Raw genomic sequence first — 20,610 nt, 5'->3', positions numbered from 1 at the left:
ATAAAGAAAATGAATACAAAAGGTTTAGATTCCTCTAAATAATATGAGCCCAAAAACTAGGGCAACCAGATTGAATACAACATTGTGCTTGGACCTCGGCCTCCTCTTTTTTGTAAGATAGGCAGTTTTGTTAGTAGCCATTACATTTCTAGTACGTTAATAGCCACAACTGTCGACCTTCGAAATTTCTAGCGCTCTACATTCAACAGAATCATACAATACAGCTTGCTGATTTGCCCTGGGGAATGGGTTGGTCAAATTGCTTCTTCTTCATGTTGGACTATTCTCGTAAAATGCAGATTCTTCCACGATTCATCAGCAGGACCGCTGATATTGATAAATCCACATTTTGGAAACTCATGTTACATAGCTGCAACTAAACTAACTGCCGTCCAATCACTAGTCGATTATATGCCCCGCCTGATAAGGTACTCGTAGTTACTCGAGACTGTTTTAAATACTGATTTCTGTGTCGACTTCTCCTCGTAGTGAAAACTTACTCCTGAATTGAATCTTGCCTTCCTTCTTTATGAATAGTCATGTGCGCCAATAATGTTTCCACGTGTAGCTTTCTTTCCTAATATAATATTTTTAATGATCAGCAGTGCATTACTTTATAAGCGATAAAAATATTTACCGCAGACCCCGGTTTCAAAGGAGTACAACCTGGAAGTGGAGTTATAACTATTCCACCCTAAAAAAGAAGGTAACTTTTCAGTAAATGTTAAAGTATACTGCATTTTAAAATAACAAATTGCAAGTTAAAATGAAAATATAAATCTGCACCTTGCAACAACAACCACCAATGTCAGATTTTGACAAATTTAGTTAAGGCAGTGAGGTGAGTGAGCAAAGGGGTTTTTAAGTTATGAGTAAAATGCGTTTGAAGTTAAAACCCTGGAAGGTAAAATTAAAATAAACAATTATCCAACGTTTTGATGACAGCACTTATCAGAGATACTAATACCATCTCTTGCCCCAAAACAGAGGAGAGGTTCCCCTATCAATTGTACTTGTTATTAATTCCATTTTTTTTTTTTTTTTTTTTTTTTTACACTTAATTCCTTTACTTCACACGGACCAAATTTATGACAGAAATTCGTTCCATGAAGTAGTCAACTTTTCAGTGCAACAACAACCGATATGATGCAGCGCCCTATTTTGAGTATTGTATTGACTTATAATTATCACATTTACCAATGCCTTAAAGATTTGCCTTTTCAGCAGTCAGTATTTCTATTTAGATGGACAACCTTACTTGCAATTCAAAAGATATTAAAAGTGATTAAAAATTATATTTCCATTCGCACAATTTATTATGAGGAAATTATCCCTTGAAGTGTTGAAATTTTTGCAACATAGTTGAAAAGAGGAATTAATTAAGAAAATTTTTGATCACTTATTTTGTAAAAATGATATTTTTTTAACAGTGGTTGAAGTTGTTTCAAAGTACAGAGAGAATTGAGGCGTTGACGTTGAAAAAACGGTATTTTCTTATATGCTGGCAGAATTCAACCTTATTAAAAAAGGTTGAACTAATACATAATTTTCATAAAATTGAAGAATGGGATGCATCAGCAGTTTGGAAGATGTTAGCAAGAAGAAAGTGTTTTTTGACTTTCACCCTTTTCAATGTCAACGCCTCAATAATGAAGCTTCTTTGTGACAGTTGCTTAGGAGTAGATGCAACAAATTGTTCTGCATCGAAAAGTCTCTCCTCAAACACGTTATGTGCAATATTTTTGACGCAAAAACGTTGATTTTCTTTCAAATGATACAAGTTCATTTTACATTTTCATAACAATTCAATGAACGAACTACATTTAAAAGTACGATATTTACAGGTGTTAATTCATGTTAATTTTTACAAATTGTTGTTATGCAGTGTTATCTATCTATGTGTTATTTCTATTCGCAAATTCAACTTAAAGTTTGAAACTAGGCATTTGAACTAATAATTACCGTTTCCGTCTGCCAAAAAGTATCTACAATGGGGCATCTTCCATCTCCAACAACTCTATAATACCACAGCCACGCTTCTGGATTAATAGGTTCTCCCACACTTCCCATTAGGCGCAAAGTCTCTCTGCTGGAGCTAAAATCAACAGAGTATGAATCTTGTATAGGCATAAATAAATAATATTCTTAACAATCATTAACTTTAACTTAAGCATGATAATGGGCATCTCGACGGCGCATTAATATTAAGATGTAAGAAAAAAAAATAAGTAAAAAGCCATTCTTGGTGTTAAAAAATATGAGCTTAAAATTTTTCAATGCAATATCACTTTAATGTGTCATCATTCTGTAAACACGAGGGTTGGGGGAATGGGCCAATCCGACCATATTTTTTTGTGAAAACCTGATAAACCTGAATCCAGCGCGCTTGCATGAGCCCAATTTGAAGCTTTCTGCACATGCGTTAAATTTTTTCCTGTCTATCAATAGGGTCAGTCGTTGAAAAACAGAGTTTGACTGACATAAAGTGCAGTGCCCTTGTAGGATTTTTTAATTTCAACTAAAGTGACGAAACGACAGGAGCAGCACTAACTTTTCCATTGCCTGCTGAGTTTGGGGAACCGCCAGAAGTTGCAAAGGGCTATATCAGGTGAGTAAGGAGCCTATTGCCGCCCGCCTCGTCTAGTGGTCAGAGGAGTCTTGACTGCGATGAGGCGGTCCCGGGATCGAATTCCGCCTCGGGCACGGATTTAGTTTCTCTTTCTTGTCTTTATCCTTTCTTCGTGTGAATGTGTTGTTGTGCTGTGAATTGTTGCCTACCCTGTAAAGGGGTTTTTATGACATTTGCGTTCTGTGGAAATCGGACTTCACACCAAATTGCGGTACAGTTGGAAAAGTGAAGCAGCGCACCCCAAATTGTTAGCCTAACTGGCACACGAAAACAACAACAACAAAGAGCCAATTGAACTACAGGAGTCGGATTCTTCGACAAAAACGTCGAAATCATGTGCGAGAAATGTGCTGAGAAATCGCCACCGAAATCCGTCTGCATCTTTCGAATGGCTTCCACTTGACTGTAGCCCAGTTTCTGGCAAACTTAGATGCAGTAGCGCTGCTCCATTCGTTCTGCTTTTTTTTTTTTTTTTTTGAAATTGGAAAAATCCAACGAGATTCCAACACACTAACTATGTCAAACTCTGCTTGCCAGCAACTGACGCAATTGGCAGACGGGGAAAAAATTCACGCATGGACACAAAGGTCAGCTCATGCAAGCAATCTAAGTTCGTTATCGCATTTATGGTACGCACTTCATTAAAAAAAAAAAAAAAAATCAAATAAGGGCATTAATATTATCGAAAATCAGTGGAATGTTAAAAAAAGTTACTTAATACACATGTGTTTTAAAACATCTTATGCAGGGTGTTTCAAAACACATAGGCAAAATTTAAGGGGTGACAGAAAACCTCTAAACAAGTCAGAATAATTTGAAACATAAGGTTGCAAATGTAATGCTGACGTCTAAGTCACTTACTCAGAAACTAATGGTAGCGAAGCAAGGCACAAATATATTATACACCAAGACGATTTTACACAACATTTTAGTTTTTTGGAAAGATTTAAAAGGGTCATTCTCCAGAAAACGTAACTTTTGAATGCAATTTTTTTCAATTTCGAAACCTTTTGTTTTCTTTTTCTTTTTTCATTCTGACATGAAAAAATTACCTTCTAGAAGCAACCATAAACAATGTCCCAGCTAAGTTTCAATTATTTTACTCATAAAAAAAAAAAAAAAAAAAAAAAAAAATTGCCTTGTTTACGGAAATAAAAAAAAAGAAAAAAACTTTAATATTTAAAAATCGAGGCCAATTTAATATCAAAGTAGTAAGTTTGTTAATTGTGCAAACAATCAGCTATTTTAATGATTAGTAGGAATATAATATTAAGCTCGCTTAATTAAAGTACGGCTTAATTAGTAGTTTCAAATCTATGTTAAAAAATAGTATTTAGTAAATTTGAGGATATACTGGCAATTTATAATTTTGGTAGAATGCCTATTATTGATGCATTTCCCTTCCATCATTTATTTTCATTTCAGAAATAATGACATTAATAAGGTTTGTCACGGAGGTGAGATTCACGGAGGTGAGAAATTTTCCATTAATATAGACCTAATGGATACGTTTTTGAGGGAAATTTTTTTTTCTTCCTTGCTGCAATCTGCACATGTTAAGCATATGAAAACATGTTCACTTCTTTTTGTACATTAATTTACATCCCTGAAATTCAAGTTCACGGAGGTGAGAAGTCAGAATAACCAACCACTCACAACTTCAACTACGGCTGAAAATAAACAAGGGGTCTTCCTTGTATCATAGAAAATAAAATCTGATGTCATTACTGCCACGTGTTAATGAGGAGGGGCATTTTGTGCTTAGGTATCGGAGGTGAGAATTTATTGTGCGACGTGACTCCTTGTCCTACTAAAACTAACTAAAACACAATATTAAAAAGTTAAATATACTTAAGCAAGTAGTATTTGAGACACTTGTGAAAAGAATAATAAATTAATAAGTACATACTTTTAATTATACAAGTCATTAAGCAACAAACAGTCATACAAGGTGTGTGACGTGCCACGGAGGTAAGAATTCACGTGTTGTGAACCAAAAATATACTAAAATAAAAATTATTATTAAAAATTTGTTGGCAGGTTTAAATAGATATAGTTTTGATGAAATTAAAAATCATTGTTAAATAAATTGTTAATTAAAGTTTTTACTGTAAAGGCGTGTGACAGAAAAGTTACACTTTTTGAAGAATGACCCAAAACTATTGTCGATATTTGCGGCCTGCAGCTGTATTACATGCGTCGCAATGAAAACGCACCCAACGTCAAAAAGGACGAGCTATTCTTACAGCTTTCACAGATCCCTGCTTTGTTATTGCGGCGTGTGTATTAGAGCTACAGGCCAAAATTTGATACAGTCGCGTTTAACCTATAGATGTAGTATTAACTAGATACACAACGGGAAACCGACCACAGGGGCAACCGAGATCTTCAAGTAAACGGCAGTAGACGGGCAAGCGTTTGAAAAGCGCATGCGCGCAAACAACTTTTACCGTTGCCTGATAGGATGCAAGCAGCGTTGCATCCTCGTAAGCAACGCTTTTGCTCGCTTAAGCCCTGGTTCCCGAGAAGCGAAATCACCGAGCTTTGGCGTCGCTACTCGACTTGATGCTGAAATCAAAGTCAAGTGCATCCGACGTGGCCACTCACGACGTCGATTTCGCTCGGGCGCGCATGCGCAGAAGAATCAACTTTTCCTCTCGGCGATAAGCGACGCCGAAGGTCGGCGATTCGCTCCTTGGAAACCAATGTTTTACTTCAAGAGTCGCGCGTTCATTAGCGGCCAGTGACTGCAGCGACGGAATTGCGCATCTAGTTATACTACTACTGATCATTGGTTAAGCCTTTCTTAAAGTCTCAAATGTTAGTGTAGTAAATTTGTGATTTTTCTCGCATTTGTCACATTTTGACTTCGTGTGCAAGCAGAGCAGCTGCATCGCGCTTGCGACCATGTGTTTCAGAGCGATTCTTTCTAGTTTAGATTTGTTCTATCACCCATTTACCTCTTAGGTTTTGCCTCGAAAAATACTTATAATTTAAGTAGTTATTTTATATTACACTATTCGGGGAATGTAAAACTAATTATTTTGATTTCTAATATTTTGCAGAAAAAAGAAGTTCGTTGATTTTCCCCAAAGAAGAGCTTTTCTTTGGATAAATATAACTCTTGACAATGGGATAGGATTGAAACCCCTGATTAAAAATGCTGCAACTTTCGTTTGAACTATATTATTTTCTTTTTAAAAATATCTAAGTTGTTTTTAAATGTTATGTATTTATTTATTTTTATTTATTTTATTTATTTATTTATTTATTTTTTTGCATTTCAAGATAGCTTTTTTTTTTTTTTTTTCTAATATAAAATACTGACATTGAAAACACATGAAACACCTAGCGTCAATGTTGAAAAATTTCATCTCTAATACATCGCAAACTTTAAATCGTATCTTAATGTGACAAATGCAATGACTGACTTCAACAGAAAATCGACTGTTCAGAATATCTTTCCAACTTATTGGTATAAATCAATACATCTCTCTCAATGCTACAGCTTCTACTCTTGCTACTTTTTAAACGTTTACTGTCTATCAAAATTTGAATAGAAAGGAAATATTGGTCAAACACGCATTATTTTGAAAACAGAAAAAGATATTTTCTTTGTGTGTGTGTGGGGGGGGGGCACAAGGACACACAAAAATTTCGTTATGAAAATTTATAACAATTTTTAAATTTATGGTTTCCATTTCATTTTTCATATGCGTTATAATGAGAATCACTACACAACATGTAAAATTAACTCTGTGCTTGTGTCTATCTTCGGAAATATGAATAACTCGTACAGGAATTTTAAATTTGTAAGATAAAAATTATTATGCATTTTAACTATTGAAGTTAGGAACTCTTCTTTCATTGAATTAAGTTAGAACTTTCATTGAATTAAGACCTAAACTCACTTTTTCACAAAATCGTCACTGAAACGCATAAGAGCTCTGACGGCAGTAGGAGCTGTATAAAATATGCTCACTCTGTATTTGTCGATCACATTCCAAAATCTGCTTGCATCAGGATAGAAAGGAACACCTTCAAACTGGTGGAGATAAACATTTTTAGTATTAGTAATACAGTTCGAAAGCAACAAAAGAAAATTATTATGAATATACAAAAAAAAAAAAAAAAAAAGATTTACACTGATATAAAACTAAAATTCATAGCTTTCTATAAGCACGGGCGGGCATGTGCTAAGAGTATTAAAGAAATCCCTTAAGTTTATTAAAATCTTTCTCACCACCAACCCTAAAGCAAAAACCCTTGAAATATAGTAGCAATAAAAAAGACTAAGAAAAACGACAAATATCCCTCAAAGCCTATCCCCCACTTCACCCTAAAGAAAAAATAATTTGATTTTATACACAGAATACAATTAGAACAAAACGAAACTTTCCTCTCCGGAAGAAAAAAAAAAGATTAATTAAGATGCGCATCATTATGAAAACAAATGCAAAAGCCTCCCTCGCTTCGAAGAAAAAAAAAGTGCTGAACTAAAATACTCATTACAATAAGAATAAAGCAAAAAAATCCTACCCGAAAAGAAAAATTTAATTTAAGAACGCATTACAATTGGAATAAAATGAAAGTCACTCTAGTCTTCTCCGAAAAACATAGTTGAAATAAAATACGCATTACAATTGGAAATGAAAATTTCTATTTTCCCCCAGAAAAAAACAAAGAATTCAACTAGATTACGGTCATTCAGGGTATATTTGAACCAGTTCGGATAACTTTGCCCCACTTCATATTTTTTATGTATAGAATATTTTTGAAATTATAAACAGCAGACATTTTGTTTTATGACAGTCAAATAAAGTAAAAAATATCAGGTGGCGCAAAGTTATCTGAACTGGCTCATAGATACCCTGAATGACTCTACACATTGCGATTGGAACAAAATTGAAAATCCTCCTTAAAAAAAAAATAATAATAATAATAATAATAATAATAATCAGAATTAGAGCAAACTGAAAAATCCCTCTTCTCCCGATGAGAATTAATTTGAACAAAACACGCATTAATATTTAAACAATAATATTTAATATTTAAACAAAATGAAACTCCACCTCCACCAAAGAATAAAAAATCAAAGTGCATATTACAGCTAAAAACAAAATGAAAATCCACTTCTTGAAGGAAAAGTAGTTAGATTAAAATACTCTTTAAAATAAGAACAAAAACTGAACTTTTTTTCCCCCGGAAAAAAAGAAGTAGCTTATAATCTATATAAATAAAACAGAAAATGTGTGTGTGTTCCCTATACAAATTCAGTTTTTGTCGGATCTCGACCAAATTTGGCAAGAAGGTATGTGGGCACCTGAGAAGGAATGTAGGGGGGTTTTAGAACGCCAAAAATGAAGCGAACGTTCAAATTCTAATTTTAAAGCCCGAAAATGGCATTAAATGGCTCTTTCTACAAGAAATAATTATCCGATTTCTTTGATTCAGGTCCCATTCGAAAGCCCGCAAAAAGCACCCATAAAGTTCCTTCATTTCCTTCGAATTTCAAAAAAAAAAAAAAAAAGGCTGTAAAATCACCGGGAAAAAATTAAAAAGCACTGCTAAGCCTGCTGGAACAGAAATTTTAAATCGGAAAATTATCGTTGCGCGATCTCATTTTAAATTACGTTCAAAAGGTTGCCCTTTTTTTTCTCTCAACTGTGACGAAATAAAATTTTGTTTCTGTTTTGAGATAAAAATTTTCCTTTTTGATTATTATTTGGCGATTTATCTTCTTTCTTTTTTCTTTTGGATTTCAGTTGTATTTATGGAGGGTTGCGTTTAATTTCTTCGGGAACTTTTGATTTGCCGTTTTCTTTCTTTGAGAATGATTATTTTGACGGGAAAATTTGTAGTGTCTTTTTTTCTAATTGAAGCCGAATTGTTGAACATGCGTCTCTTGACAAAACTTTTATTTTCGTGTGGTAGACCGTGCGAAGACGGGCAATGCAGCCAGTATGCAGAAAAAAAGGAAATCCCTTTCTTTTCTCGAAGAAAAATAATTAAATTAATATGCGTATTAAAACCAGAGCAAAATGACACCCCCCCCCCCCTCCCTTGCGCTCCCTCCGGAGGGAAAAAGAAGTTAAATGAAACATGCATTAAAAAAATTAGGAGGAAAAAAATAAAAAATCTCTTTCCCTGCGAAGGAAAAATAATTTAATTCAAATACACATTACACAATTAGATCATCTAAAAATTAATTAAAATGCGAATTTTTTTGGAATAAACCTTGCACTAGCACCCAATAGTAATATTTTGATTGTATTATTTACCGAAGGTACAGAGTTCCATTTAAATTCAGAGAGAAAAACCAAATTGCCAACATTTAACTAAAAAAATAAAATTTATTTTCTAAGTCGGTTATTTTTTCACGCTAAATATAGGTCGTGAAAGCGATATAGGGGGAGGAGAAAGAGAATTCAGCTAATCTTAATTTAAAACAATGGAACTAAAAACCCATCTCAACAAATATCTTTTATTTTTAGTTACAAAAATGGATTTTAATGTACCTAAACTTCTAGATTTTACTTTCGTGTCTAATGAATTTAAACAGTATAAATTAAGATAAGCCTCTATTCGGATAATTTGATTGGTTGTAATCGTAGTGTGTTGTTTATTTGTATGTTTATTCGGGCTGAATCGACTCGACCTTACAAGTATCAAAAGGAGAATATCATTTCACTTTCATAATTTCGTCATAGTATAAATGAACCAGTTTTTGTTAAAAGGGAGTAAATAAAGTTGCAAACGACGTTGACATACGCGCTATTAAAAAAAGTATTCAAATTTGATAAATCACTTGATTTTAAATGCTGCTTAAAACAGCATACTTACTATAACAGAAGTTGCAGCATTTAGCATTGGTCCATAAGTCACATAAGTGTGTCCTGTTATCCATCCAATATCAGCTGTGCAGAAATAAATATCCTTGGGCTGATAATCAAACACATACTTAAAAGTTGTGTATGCATAAATCATGTAACCTGCAGTTGTATGCAAAATTCCTTTCGGTTTCCCAGTAGATCCACTGAAAATTAAAACATTCATGTGAAATAACACGGAGATTTACGTAACATTCAACTTTATAATTTGAATTAGTAGAAGCATGTTAGGGAGTGTACCCCCCCCCCCCCCCCGGTACATCCTAGAAGTAGAATTATATCTGTTCCTCAGAGCCAGATTGACGTAAGTTATAGTATTGCTACTTTGCAGGAGAGCGAAAAAACTTTTGTCTGGTGCATACAAAGGATAGGACTCGCTTTCTTTTATACTGGTAAATAATTATAAAAGAATTTCTTTCATAGAATTACGTTGTGCTGACTCGATGCGGATAAGCTTCTATATATAAAGCGGTAATAGGCCGAAAACTGCCGTTTTTGGATTTACGCTAGTCAGTCTCTGAGGTACAGATATTATCCATTAATACTTTATGGTTTTATTGCAAGAGCATTTCTGAAACCGTGGACCGTTTGTGAATTTTATTGAGTTGCAGCACTCTAATGAGATTTCTAGTTTTGTCGCTAGAGAGTTATTTTGTAACTGAAATTAATTCTGAAAAATAATAATAATAATAATACTAATAATGATGATGAAGCTCCAAATAATTTATTAAGGACAGGGTCTGACAAATCTTAGGCGACTGAAAAACATATCTTGGCCACTATCACTAGTTCTTTGAAGACAAGAGAAAAAATAAATCCATTACGAATACTATACATTTTAATTTCGCAAATTTTTACACTTATTTTTGTCTTCAAATTCCAAATAAAGTGATTAATAATTACTTTAGTCTAAATTTAAATTTCGCAATCATCAGCTTTTTCTGGGGCCTCCGTGGCTTTGAAGTTGAAGTTTCACTTCGAATACCCCCCCCCCCCCCCAAGGTTGTGGGTTCGATTCCCACTGGAGCCCTTGGTATTATTTGCTCTCTTGGCGCTTTAAATCTTTCTTCTGTTGGCTTATATCTTAATAAAGAAGTCCACCCTCTCGAGGGAATGGCACTCCGTATCTTCATCGTCAGACCACAACAACAAAATCATTTTTTTCTGATCAACATTATTATTTGCACGCAACGTGTGGGTAGGCTGGTGTAAAAAATTAAATCAACTATTATTTTTAAATTTTGTTTAAATTTGAAGAATTTAATTTTTTAGTCAATACTTAAGTTCAGAAAATTGTTGATTTACAAGAAAACAGAATGGGGTGCTTATCTGCAGACAGCTGTAGTATTATAGAAAGCACTCTAAACTTAAGAACGAAAACTTCCCTGAAGTGGGATTGGCGAGCGAAGCAAGCAAGGGACTTAGCCCTTTAGTCCTTTATGATAATATATTAATGTATTTCTGAACTCATATTCTCTCTAAACATATTTATATGTGTATTCCGAATGATGTCAACACAAATATACAAATATCAGTTGCCTAGTATATAACCACCTTATTAAAGTTCCTGACCATGAGATCATGTAGTTATTGGCCACAGTGGCGCAGCTACGGGAAGGGTTTTACGCCAACACATTCATTTCTTCCGTCCAAATCAAGGAAAAAGCAGTATTTAAACTTTTCCAAGCGGGATTGGTTTCAGAAAGACACGTATCTTACTGCTTTTAATGATCGGGAAGCAGCCACAAATTACTTTCCAATTTTTAAAAATGCTTGGGAACTAAACCCTGGAGGTTCCGCGTTCGGTTGACCTCCTAACCAGAACATCGGCCTTGCACCCCAGAGAACCGGATCTCGTATATTGAGATAAACCTAGTAGGCCTTAACCCCTATGAACTGCTGCGCCGCGCCGCTGAGTATAACACAGCTTGCGACACTTATGAATGTCTTCTCTGGCCTGTTTTGAAAATAATTTATTTTCCTTATTGAAGGTCGGCTCATATTTTGGTAATATGAGACCAGAATGTCTGTTTTTTCGTCACTTGCAATTTATTCACTTGAATGCTTGATGATATTCCAAACCACAGATGGTGCCTGGTGATTATCTGATTATTTAAAGATTTAACCATCTTCCTGAGTTTGGTATAAAGAGTTCTGGGATCAAGCCTACAGCATACCTTATTCTAGTGAGACCTTTTTTTTTTTCTTTTTTAGAATATGAACAAGTTTTATTTTTGCATTTATCTTAATTCACTCCGTTCTAAAGATGTTCCCTTCATGTCCTGCTTACTGTCTCATCGTGGCGAGGAGCTGGCGCTGGACGAAGCTAGACTCCTCGTAAGGTCTACCACTCCCAAGGAGTTAAGGCCGCCCCATTATGCTTAGCTTAAGTCAAGGCTGTCCAACTGGCTGCTCGCCAACAAATTGTGCGGCCCGCCAAACTATTATTCAGCATATTTCTTTTTTCGACATCTTTCTTTCCTTGTGGAAAAAAGTTGGCGAGATCTGGCGACTTAACTCGAATCCATGTAACTAATATAGGGTTGCTTTGGCTTTAAGGCTGTCGCCCATAATTCGCTCGCCCCTCCAGTCGAGCGGAAACTTGATGAGTGAGCTACGCCCTCAGAGGGGATTACTGTCAACCAAAACTAAGGGAGAGAACTTTATTTGCAAGATAAGGTAGAAAAGGAATTTTTCATTTTCCTTTTAAGACACGTGTTTTCTGCGGTCTTTTTTTCAGTTCACCATTTTTCTTCGCATTCCTCATTTTTTCCTTGCTATTTATTGCAAGCACGTTACTTAAACATGAATATAAGTTTTATTTCATCAAAACGAGGATGTGTGCAAGGATGTGTACGGCCCCACAGTGCAAAGCCAGAATTACGTTAAAGGAAAAAATAAAAAAACTTCCAACACTATCTATATGTTCATAGTCACAAACCAAACATGTAGTCCTAAAAATGCATTTTTATTATCTTTGGTAATAGTAGGAGAGAAGAGATTTGGGGGTCCCCCTTTAAATTCTTTAAAACGGTGGCTCTAAAAATAGTTTTAGACAATCTTTGGTGATGTTAAGTAGATGAGAGATTACAGGGTCCATCCCAGGAAGTTTTTCTAATTTGTAGACTTAAAAACGCATTCTTCACTTTTTTTTTTGGTAATGGTAGGGGTTGAAGAGATTCGGGTGTCAACTCCCAAATTTTTTTTCAAAATTGAACTTTTAAAATTGCGAACGTAGGCATCATGATTCATGAGTAACTTTTAGAGGACCGGGAATGTTTCGAATTGAAGCTCCAAAAACGTAATTCTTGATGACTTTCAATCATGTTAGATAGGAGGGAGTTCTCGGAGCTTTTCCCGGAAACTTTTCGAAATTCAAGAGCTAAAAACAAAGTTTACACCGATTTTTAACGATTTTGGCTAGCAGAAGAGACGGGAGACACATTCATTGAAGTTAGCTTTTAAAACGCTGTTTTTAGACAATCTTTGCTTTGTTATTTTGTTATAGGCAAGAGTTATACTTTCGAGGGTCTCGTATTACTAAGATAATGAAGAATAACCACATAACAAAGCATAAAATGCATACAAGCGTCTTGAAATTACTTCAGTGTCTGAAAAACATGGTTTAAAATATAGGAGGAGGGGGTACGTTGGACCGCGGGGCATGTTGGACCGGTCTCAATTATTTTAATACTATTGATATTTTTTTTTTAAATTTTATGACCAACAAATAGCACCTATGGTCCTACAAATCTTATAATGAAATCACATGGTACAGTTATATTGAAAAAATTTTATTCCAGAAAGTGTTATTTTAGTAGTTCTGAGTAATTTTCAGAAAACTACCTTTTTATTTTTTAATGATTTTCATTAAGAGTGCGGAAAAAAAAATAACTCCTTTCTTAAAGTAAGTTCCTCTGGTTCGTAATAACTGGTAAAACCATGTTCAAATAATAAAATTTATCATAGTATGCGTGAAATATTTAAATAATCACTGCAGTAAATATGCTTCAGAATTAAAATATCAGTTCGTACGTGTAACCCACATAACACCTCAAACATCTAAACATAAACTAACTCTACTGAGGGTCAATCCATGTGAAATCATACAGGAAAAGAAAAAAAATGTTGCTCACTATTTTTAAGTTTTTTGCCTGTTATTTAACTGTTATGTTGTGAGTCTGAAACAGTGGTTTAAAAATTTTTAAACCTTCAGAATTTTTTTTTTTTTTTTTTGGCAACCACTTTTTAGTATCTGCGAAGTCGACTTTTCATGAAAATAGTACTTTACTAAAACTCTTATAATTTTTTTTATTTATGAACATATCAAAATTATTTAAAAACATTTAGATAGAGCAGAAAATAGCCTAAATTTCTATATTAGTTATTTTTCTGGCAAGTTTTAACAAATTTGGGTAACATTGGCTTAAAAATAAGATTTTCCGTGTAAAATTTTACATTTTTAGCATAAAAATATTAGTAGAAGGAAGTAATACTCAATCTTACTTTTTCCCTTTGAATAGATATTTTATAGCACTATACTCAGAAGCAGTATGAAACGTCTGAAGCAAGTCAATTTTTTATATAGTTAGTCAAACTTGCCATCTTCGAGAAAAAATGCTAAATTTAAGATTCAATATCCGAAAAGGGACTGAATGAAGATCTATGAAAATTTAACTGTACACCTTTCATATAGTAGTAAATATGTGGCGAAAAATTTATATTTGATCCCTTAATAGTTTTAGAAATATGGAGCCTCAAAGTTGCCTTAAAAATCACATTTGTTTTCACGCCAAGAAATCATCATAATGCAAAATGTATTTTACTCATTATATGTTGCTGTTTTGTGACATAAACTAACCTTTTTATACATAATGTATCATATTTAAATTTACTTTCCCCTCACAGAAACAAATAATTCCAATATCTCATTATATATTTTACAAGTACCAACTACTACGTACATGAGAACAAATTTTCAAACAAATTCCTGTGTTCTGATAGTAAGACAGTGCATAAAACATGTCAAAACTTGTAAATCTAATTTTTTTAGAAGAATGAAACAAATATTTATGTTCTATATTGATTACGTTTAATGAGCAGGGTACAAATGCATACTTCTCATTTCCATAAACATACTCTTTGATAATCTTGTCTATCGCACTAGAATTTATATTGAAGATCACAATGTAACACAAAACTAAAATAATTCTCATTAATGTACGCATAAAACCTTAATTTTTAGTAAAGAAGGTAAACTACGTGAACTGAGCTCTCTTAATGGAAGCAAAATAATGTATGGAATGAGCAAGATTTCTAACTCATTGCTATCAAAACAGGGCAGAACGAAAAACGTGTTCTTAAACTTATAAAATGGAATGTGCAATAATGACAGTTACAATTTATGAAGGAATAACGAATAAACATTTTGAGAACATGACTAATGAACAACAAGATTACAAAAAATACGTCTTCAGACTCTGATTATACATTTATCACAAGCAAATACATTTATCACAAGCTCATTTGCTTTTTACTAAGAAAACTCATTAGATATTTTTCTAAAAGATTCATTTATGTGTTAATTTCAGTTTAGTTATGTTTTACATTGTGATTGTCCAATATGAACTTTTATGTGGGTGTTCTCAATGGTGAGCAAAGTCATATAAAAGATTACCAAAGAGTGACTAAGGAAGTTACTGAATTGTCAGAAGGGGATCAGAAGTTGCTTAAACTTAGAATATCCATTGAAATAGATAGTTAATTTGCAACCATTGTCTAAGAAAACAAATCTGCCTGTTGATTTAACTCCATGTAAATCACTCTGTCACAAAAGTGCCACAAAATTATTTGTTCAAAAAACTGAAGAAGAAAACATAAAAAATAATAATGATGATGACAGTTAATTTAATACTAATTAAACACTGACAGTATCGGTGACAGCGTGTTAAATGCCGGACTGTCTAATGTTTTGTATATTTAATCATGCGGAAATTACAGCTTGTTGGAAAAAAAATGGCCACAATAAGGCTATGAAAAATTTAAAAGAAAATTTTTATTGATATTAATGCAGAGTAAAATTTGTAAATAAGTGAATTTAAATATCATACATTAAGTGTAAAAGGATAGTTTCTATTACAAAACAGCAACTGATATAATGAGTAGAATACATTTTGCATTATAATGATTTCTTGGCGTGAAAACAAATGTAATTTTTAAGACAACTTTGAGGCTCCATATTTCTAAAACTATTAAGGGATCAAATATAAAATTTTTGCCACATATTTACTACTATATGAAAGGTGTACAGTTTAATTTTCATAGATTTTCGTTCAGTCCCTTTTCAGATATTGAATCTTAAATTTAGCATTTTTCTCAAAGATGGCAAGTTTGACTAACTATATAAAAATATTGACTTGCTTCAGACGTTTCATACTGCTTATGAGAATAGTTTTATAAAATATCTATTCAAGGAGAAAAAAGTAAGAGTGAGTCTTACTTCCTTCTACTAATATTTTTAGGCTAAAAACGTAAAATTTCACACGAAAAATCTTATTTTTAAGGCAATGTTACACACATTTGTTAAAACTTTTCAAAAGAATAACTACTATAGAATTTTAGGTCACTTTCTGCTCATTCTAATGGTTTTTAAATTATTTTGATACATTCATAAATAAAAAAATTCTAAGAGTTTTTGTAAAGTACTATTTTCTTGAAAAGTCGAGTCCGCAGCTACCAAAAAGTGACTGCCAAAAAAAATTCTGAAGGTTTAAAATTTTTTAAACCACCGTTTCAGACTCTCAATATAATAGTTAATTAACAGGCAAAAAATTTTTTTAAATCAAAAATAGTGAGCAACATGGCCTGTATGATTTCACATGGATTGACCCCTGATGAATTTTGTTCTGATCAGCCAAATGAGCTTGAAAAAGTCGAAATCGGTGACAAATCCTTGTTTAAATGAAAAAAATGATTTTGCTATAGTTAGATTTTTTTACAACAAAAAAGTGAGTTGCCCATGATGTAGACCCATAAGCGGATAGAATGCCAAGTTGGATTTCTAGAGTTTGAAATAAGTTCTCTAAAGCGAAAGGAAATATGCTTAACCAATCTATTTTTCCTGAAAAATTGATAAAAGTGTAGTAAATGAGAATGAATGTGGTAAGTTGCTTATATCCAGTTAAGTTGAGCGGAACTTTAAGAACTACAACAAACAAATTGTTTGCATTTGACTTTTCAGGTTTTAAAAGCATATACTATGCTTTGTCTTCTTTTTTATAAGTATACTGATACTTACATTTATCTTCCCTCTTTTTTAAAATTAATTCAATTGATAAAACTCTTAATTTTACTATTGCAAGACAAGAAGCAAATAAATTAATCTTTGTGCTTGTCACCCTATTTTTTATTTTTATTTGTTGTAATTTTAGCTTCATTACGCTACTTTAAAAAAATTTTTAGTTTTATTTATAAACTAGTGGCACCCGCACGGCTTTGCCCGTAGTAGAAAATTAAAAGGTATTTTGGTTCACCTGTATATGTACAAATAATGTGTGGTGAATTTCTCGCCAATTGTTACGGTTCCACGTTGTGATAACTTGGTAATTTACTCGTCCATCTTATGATAATTTTGCTCCGGAAAATGTTCTTAAAGTTGGAATAGAAAAAGAACAAAATCGACCTTTCGAAAAATCGCTTCGAGGTGAACACCCCCATGCTACAAACTAATTCTGTGCCAAATTTCATGAAAATCGGCCGAACGGTCTAGGCGCTGTGCGCGTCACAGTGATATTGGTTTACTTTAAACATTATCAAAGCAAGCGAGTAATTTTGAATTTTTCGTCTGGAGTGAGGGGAAAGGTGTATATGTTGCATACTCAGTATGTCATCTGCCATCAGCTCGGTTATTCCCTATTCCAGACTGATGAGTTCATCATAAGGACAAAACTGCAGTCTTTAGATGGGATAACTGGGCTGTCGGTATATCAGGGGGGCCCACCCTAAGGGGCGTCAGGACGCAGACTGCGCCATTAAAATTTTTAGAGGGGAGTTGTTTCAAGGAGTAATTTTGTCCTTTTTAGGGTGAGGGGGGGTTGCGCCTTGCGCCCTTGCTCTTACAGAAGGTGGGCACCCATGGGTATATCGCATGTAGTTCTGTCACAGCCCTGGCTAAAGGGCGTTAACTTAATGCTTAGTTAAAATGAATCTCACACAAGACACTATTATTACTATAACTTGAAAAAAAAAAAAAAAAATACGTATCCTTTAAAGTAATTTTTAAATTAGCTCCATTTTTGTAAGAGAAGCGCATAGTTATCTTGTTGCTTCTAAATCATATTAACATTTGATTTTTAAAAAGTTTTATTAAAAATTGCAATTTCAATCTTTCAACAAACCATGCGCAGCAATTTAGAAGAACTCAAAAGCGGACAATTAGCGCTTGAATTTGTTTATTGCTTTAATATATTTCTTTGAAAAACAAAAGATGTATCAATAACTAATGTTTGAAATATTTCATTGTACGAAATTTGTTTCACTTTTTGAATTAATATTTAACTCTACGGACGAAAGTAAATATTAAATGTTCTTATTTCGCGCAGCTATAAAAAGTGTGCGTACTTTTGCAAACAGTTTTGTATTGTGTCATACTCTTCCTGAAATTTAAGTTTTGAATAAAAATAACTATTGAAGAGGAATGTATTACTAAAATTTCTGCAATTGTCTAAAAAGAAACCAAGCATTAAACGTAGAATGCAACTCAAAAATCGTATTTAACCTAACATTGTTGCTTATTATAACATGCGCGTAAACTCACTGATGGGTGATAAAACTGGAAGCGGAGGTGGTTTGTTCAGTTCTAAGTACAAGTCTGTGAGTTCGTTCCATCAAATGGCTTTTATCACTTACTTGACGTAAAACAAAAAATTTTCCTACGACGGTGGTCATTAATGGAGGACACTTGGTCTTGCTTTTCGAATTTTGAACGCAAAGGTTTACTCGACAGGTGGTCTTTCCGAGGATCAACACAATAGCTATAGGTTTGTCATATTTGGGGGAGGTTTACCATATTAGTTGCAGTTGGGAATACACCATCAAGAAGCATCCAAAACTACCATTCTTGGTGAAGCCGGGGTCCCCGAAATTTCTATGTGATCGCTCCTTAACTCCTTCCATTTTATTGGGAGAAAAAGGTACAGGACATCTACAGGTCAAGGTCAAGCAGTCCTACCCTGCACGCTGGTGTTAAAACGAATTCCTAAAAATAGTATTGCCTCGCGTTAGCGGGGGAAGACAGGGAGGAAAGAGAGAAACATTTCAGATAAGCAAAACCTGTCTGCAATTGGTTAAAAATCAAGTCCCTCCTCACTGACTGTACGGCCTTTGTTGATTTCGAAAAAGAAATTGAGAGTTTGCTGTCGACAACTCTCCGTTATTTTCCATTGATGATATTGATCTGACTGGTTGCGAGAATGTTAGGTTCTCGGATAAGGTTGCAACTTGCTTGATAATCCTTCTATTTCATTGTTTTATAATTATTAATTTAACTATTAATTGTCGTTGTATAAGAGGTAAGAGGTTATTGTTCTACTTTTTCAAACTGCGGCCCGCCAGGTGATCAATGACCGAAATTCTGGCCCGTGGGCTCTTTGCAGTTGGACAGCCCTGGCTTAAGTATTTAGATGAAGATCGGAAATAAGTCCGTCTTCTTCCCAAGGGGCTGTTAATCTCTATTTTAATCATGAGTCCAGAGTATAAAGTTAAATAAAAAACGATAAAATCGAGACATTTAGAAATATAACAAAAATGTTTTTACGGTACAAAATTCTAACGAATTTCTGAGGGATCTTAATGATGATCTTAAGGAATATGTGGAAACATTTAATAGTATCATAGTTACCTTGTATATAAAATGAATAAAGGGTCTTCTGCATCCATCCACTCTGGTTCACATTTGTTAGAGACATCTGTCATTTCAGTGTGCCACATAGATACTATTCCACTATTACTCCATTTATCCTAAAAAAATAATACATATATACATACATACATACATACAGGGTGTTCCGTTTTAACCTGCAAGACCTGTATTTTTGGAACCGTTAGTCCTAGATGTATACTTCCAATTGCAAAAACGTTCAAAATCCGATGTAGATTTAAGATATTGAAAGATTGAATCAAAAATAAAAATAAATCAAAAAATACAAAATTTAACTTTTTATACGGACCCTAGGTCCCCTAACTAATATTTAGAGAAATAATCTCCATGGAAAGCTATTACTGACTCAAAAAAATTGAGTTTAGTACGACTAAAACTCAACGAGATATTCCTGTTCAAAGTTTTATGGGACCATACAGAAGATGAGATTGGAACTTAGCGCCCTTTCAGAAGAATAACAGGTTGTCAAAGTAAGAAAAACAAGGTATTTATATTTTGTCATTGCTATTCAAAAATAAATGCAAATATTATGCCGTGATACGCAAAAATATACTACAAAACCTCGAACAATTTGAAAAACCACACTCTATGCAAACATAATTTAAACACTTGTTAACAGCTATATTTTCCCCCAAAAAGTGTTATGACTGCGATTGAAAAGTGGTATTAATCACAAAACGCTGCGTTTCATATCTCGGTGAATATTGGTCGTAGTAATTTCAAACTTTTTGTGTTGGAATTATTTTTCAATGGAGATTGCTTCCCTAAACATAAGTTAGGGGACCTGGGGCTCTTATAAAAAGTTAAATTTTGTATTTTTTGACTCATTTTTATTTCTAATTCGAACTTTTAACATCTACTCTGCATACAGGGGTCTACTCTACATAACACCCTGTATACAGGGTGTTCCGTTTTAACTTGCAAGACCTGTATTTTCGCAACCGTTTGCCCTAGATGTATACTTCCAATTGCAAATATGTTCAAAATCAGATTCAGGGTTAAGATATTCAAAGTTTGAAGTGAAAATAAAAATGAGTCTACCAAAAAAAATGTGTGTGAATGAACTATAAAAAATGGGGGGAAAGTAGCTTAAATATGACCAAATACAGCCCAGTAAACAAGTAATACACTAGCAGAATTTTTGAAAATGAAAT

At 33.6% G+C, this 20,610-nt stretch overlaps 2 protein-coding genes across 2 annotated transcripts in view; one reads left to right on the top strand and one right to left on the bottom strand.

Annotated features, from left to right (window-relative positions):
* LOC129219024 (jouberin-like) overlaps positions 1 to 380 on the top strand; it is a 26,422-nt gene extending 26,042 nt beyond the window's left edge. Inside the window, exon 8 of the mRNA XM_054853343.1 lies at positions 225 to 380. Within this exon, the coding sequence (XP_054709318.1) occupies positions 225 to 380 (156 nt within the window). The remainder of the gene's footprint in view (positions 1 to 224) is intronic.
* Positions 381 to 598: 218 nt separating this feature from the next.
* The window catches only part of LOC129219023 (acetyl-coenzyme A synthetase, cytoplasmic-like), a 51,782-nt gene continuing 31,770 nt past the window's right edge, over positions 599 to 20,610 (bottom strand). Inside the window, exons 7-11 of the mRNA XM_054853342.1 lie at positions 19,418 to 19,536; positions 9,473 to 9,665; positions 6,541 to 6,674; positions 1,963 to 2,095; positions 599 to 694 (exon numbers count right to left, since the gene is read on the bottom strand). Coding sequence (XP_054709317.1) covers positions 599 to 694; positions 1,963 to 2,095; positions 6,541 to 6,674; positions 9,473 to 9,665; positions 19,418 to 19,536 — 675 coding nt within the window. The remainder of the gene's footprint in view (positions 695 to 1,962; positions 2,096 to 6,540; positions 6,675 to 9,472; positions 9,666 to 19,417; positions 19,537 to 20,610) is intronic.

Source organism: Uloborus diversus, chromosome 3 (assembly GCF_026930045.1).
Source record: "Uloborus diversus isolate 005 chromosome 3, Udiv.v.3.1, whole genome shotgun sequence".
NCBI lineage: Eukaryota > Metazoa > Arthropoda > Arachnida > Araneae > Uloboridae > Uloborus > Uloborus diversus.
This window is presented reverse-complemented; position numbering and strand designations above follow the sequence as displayed.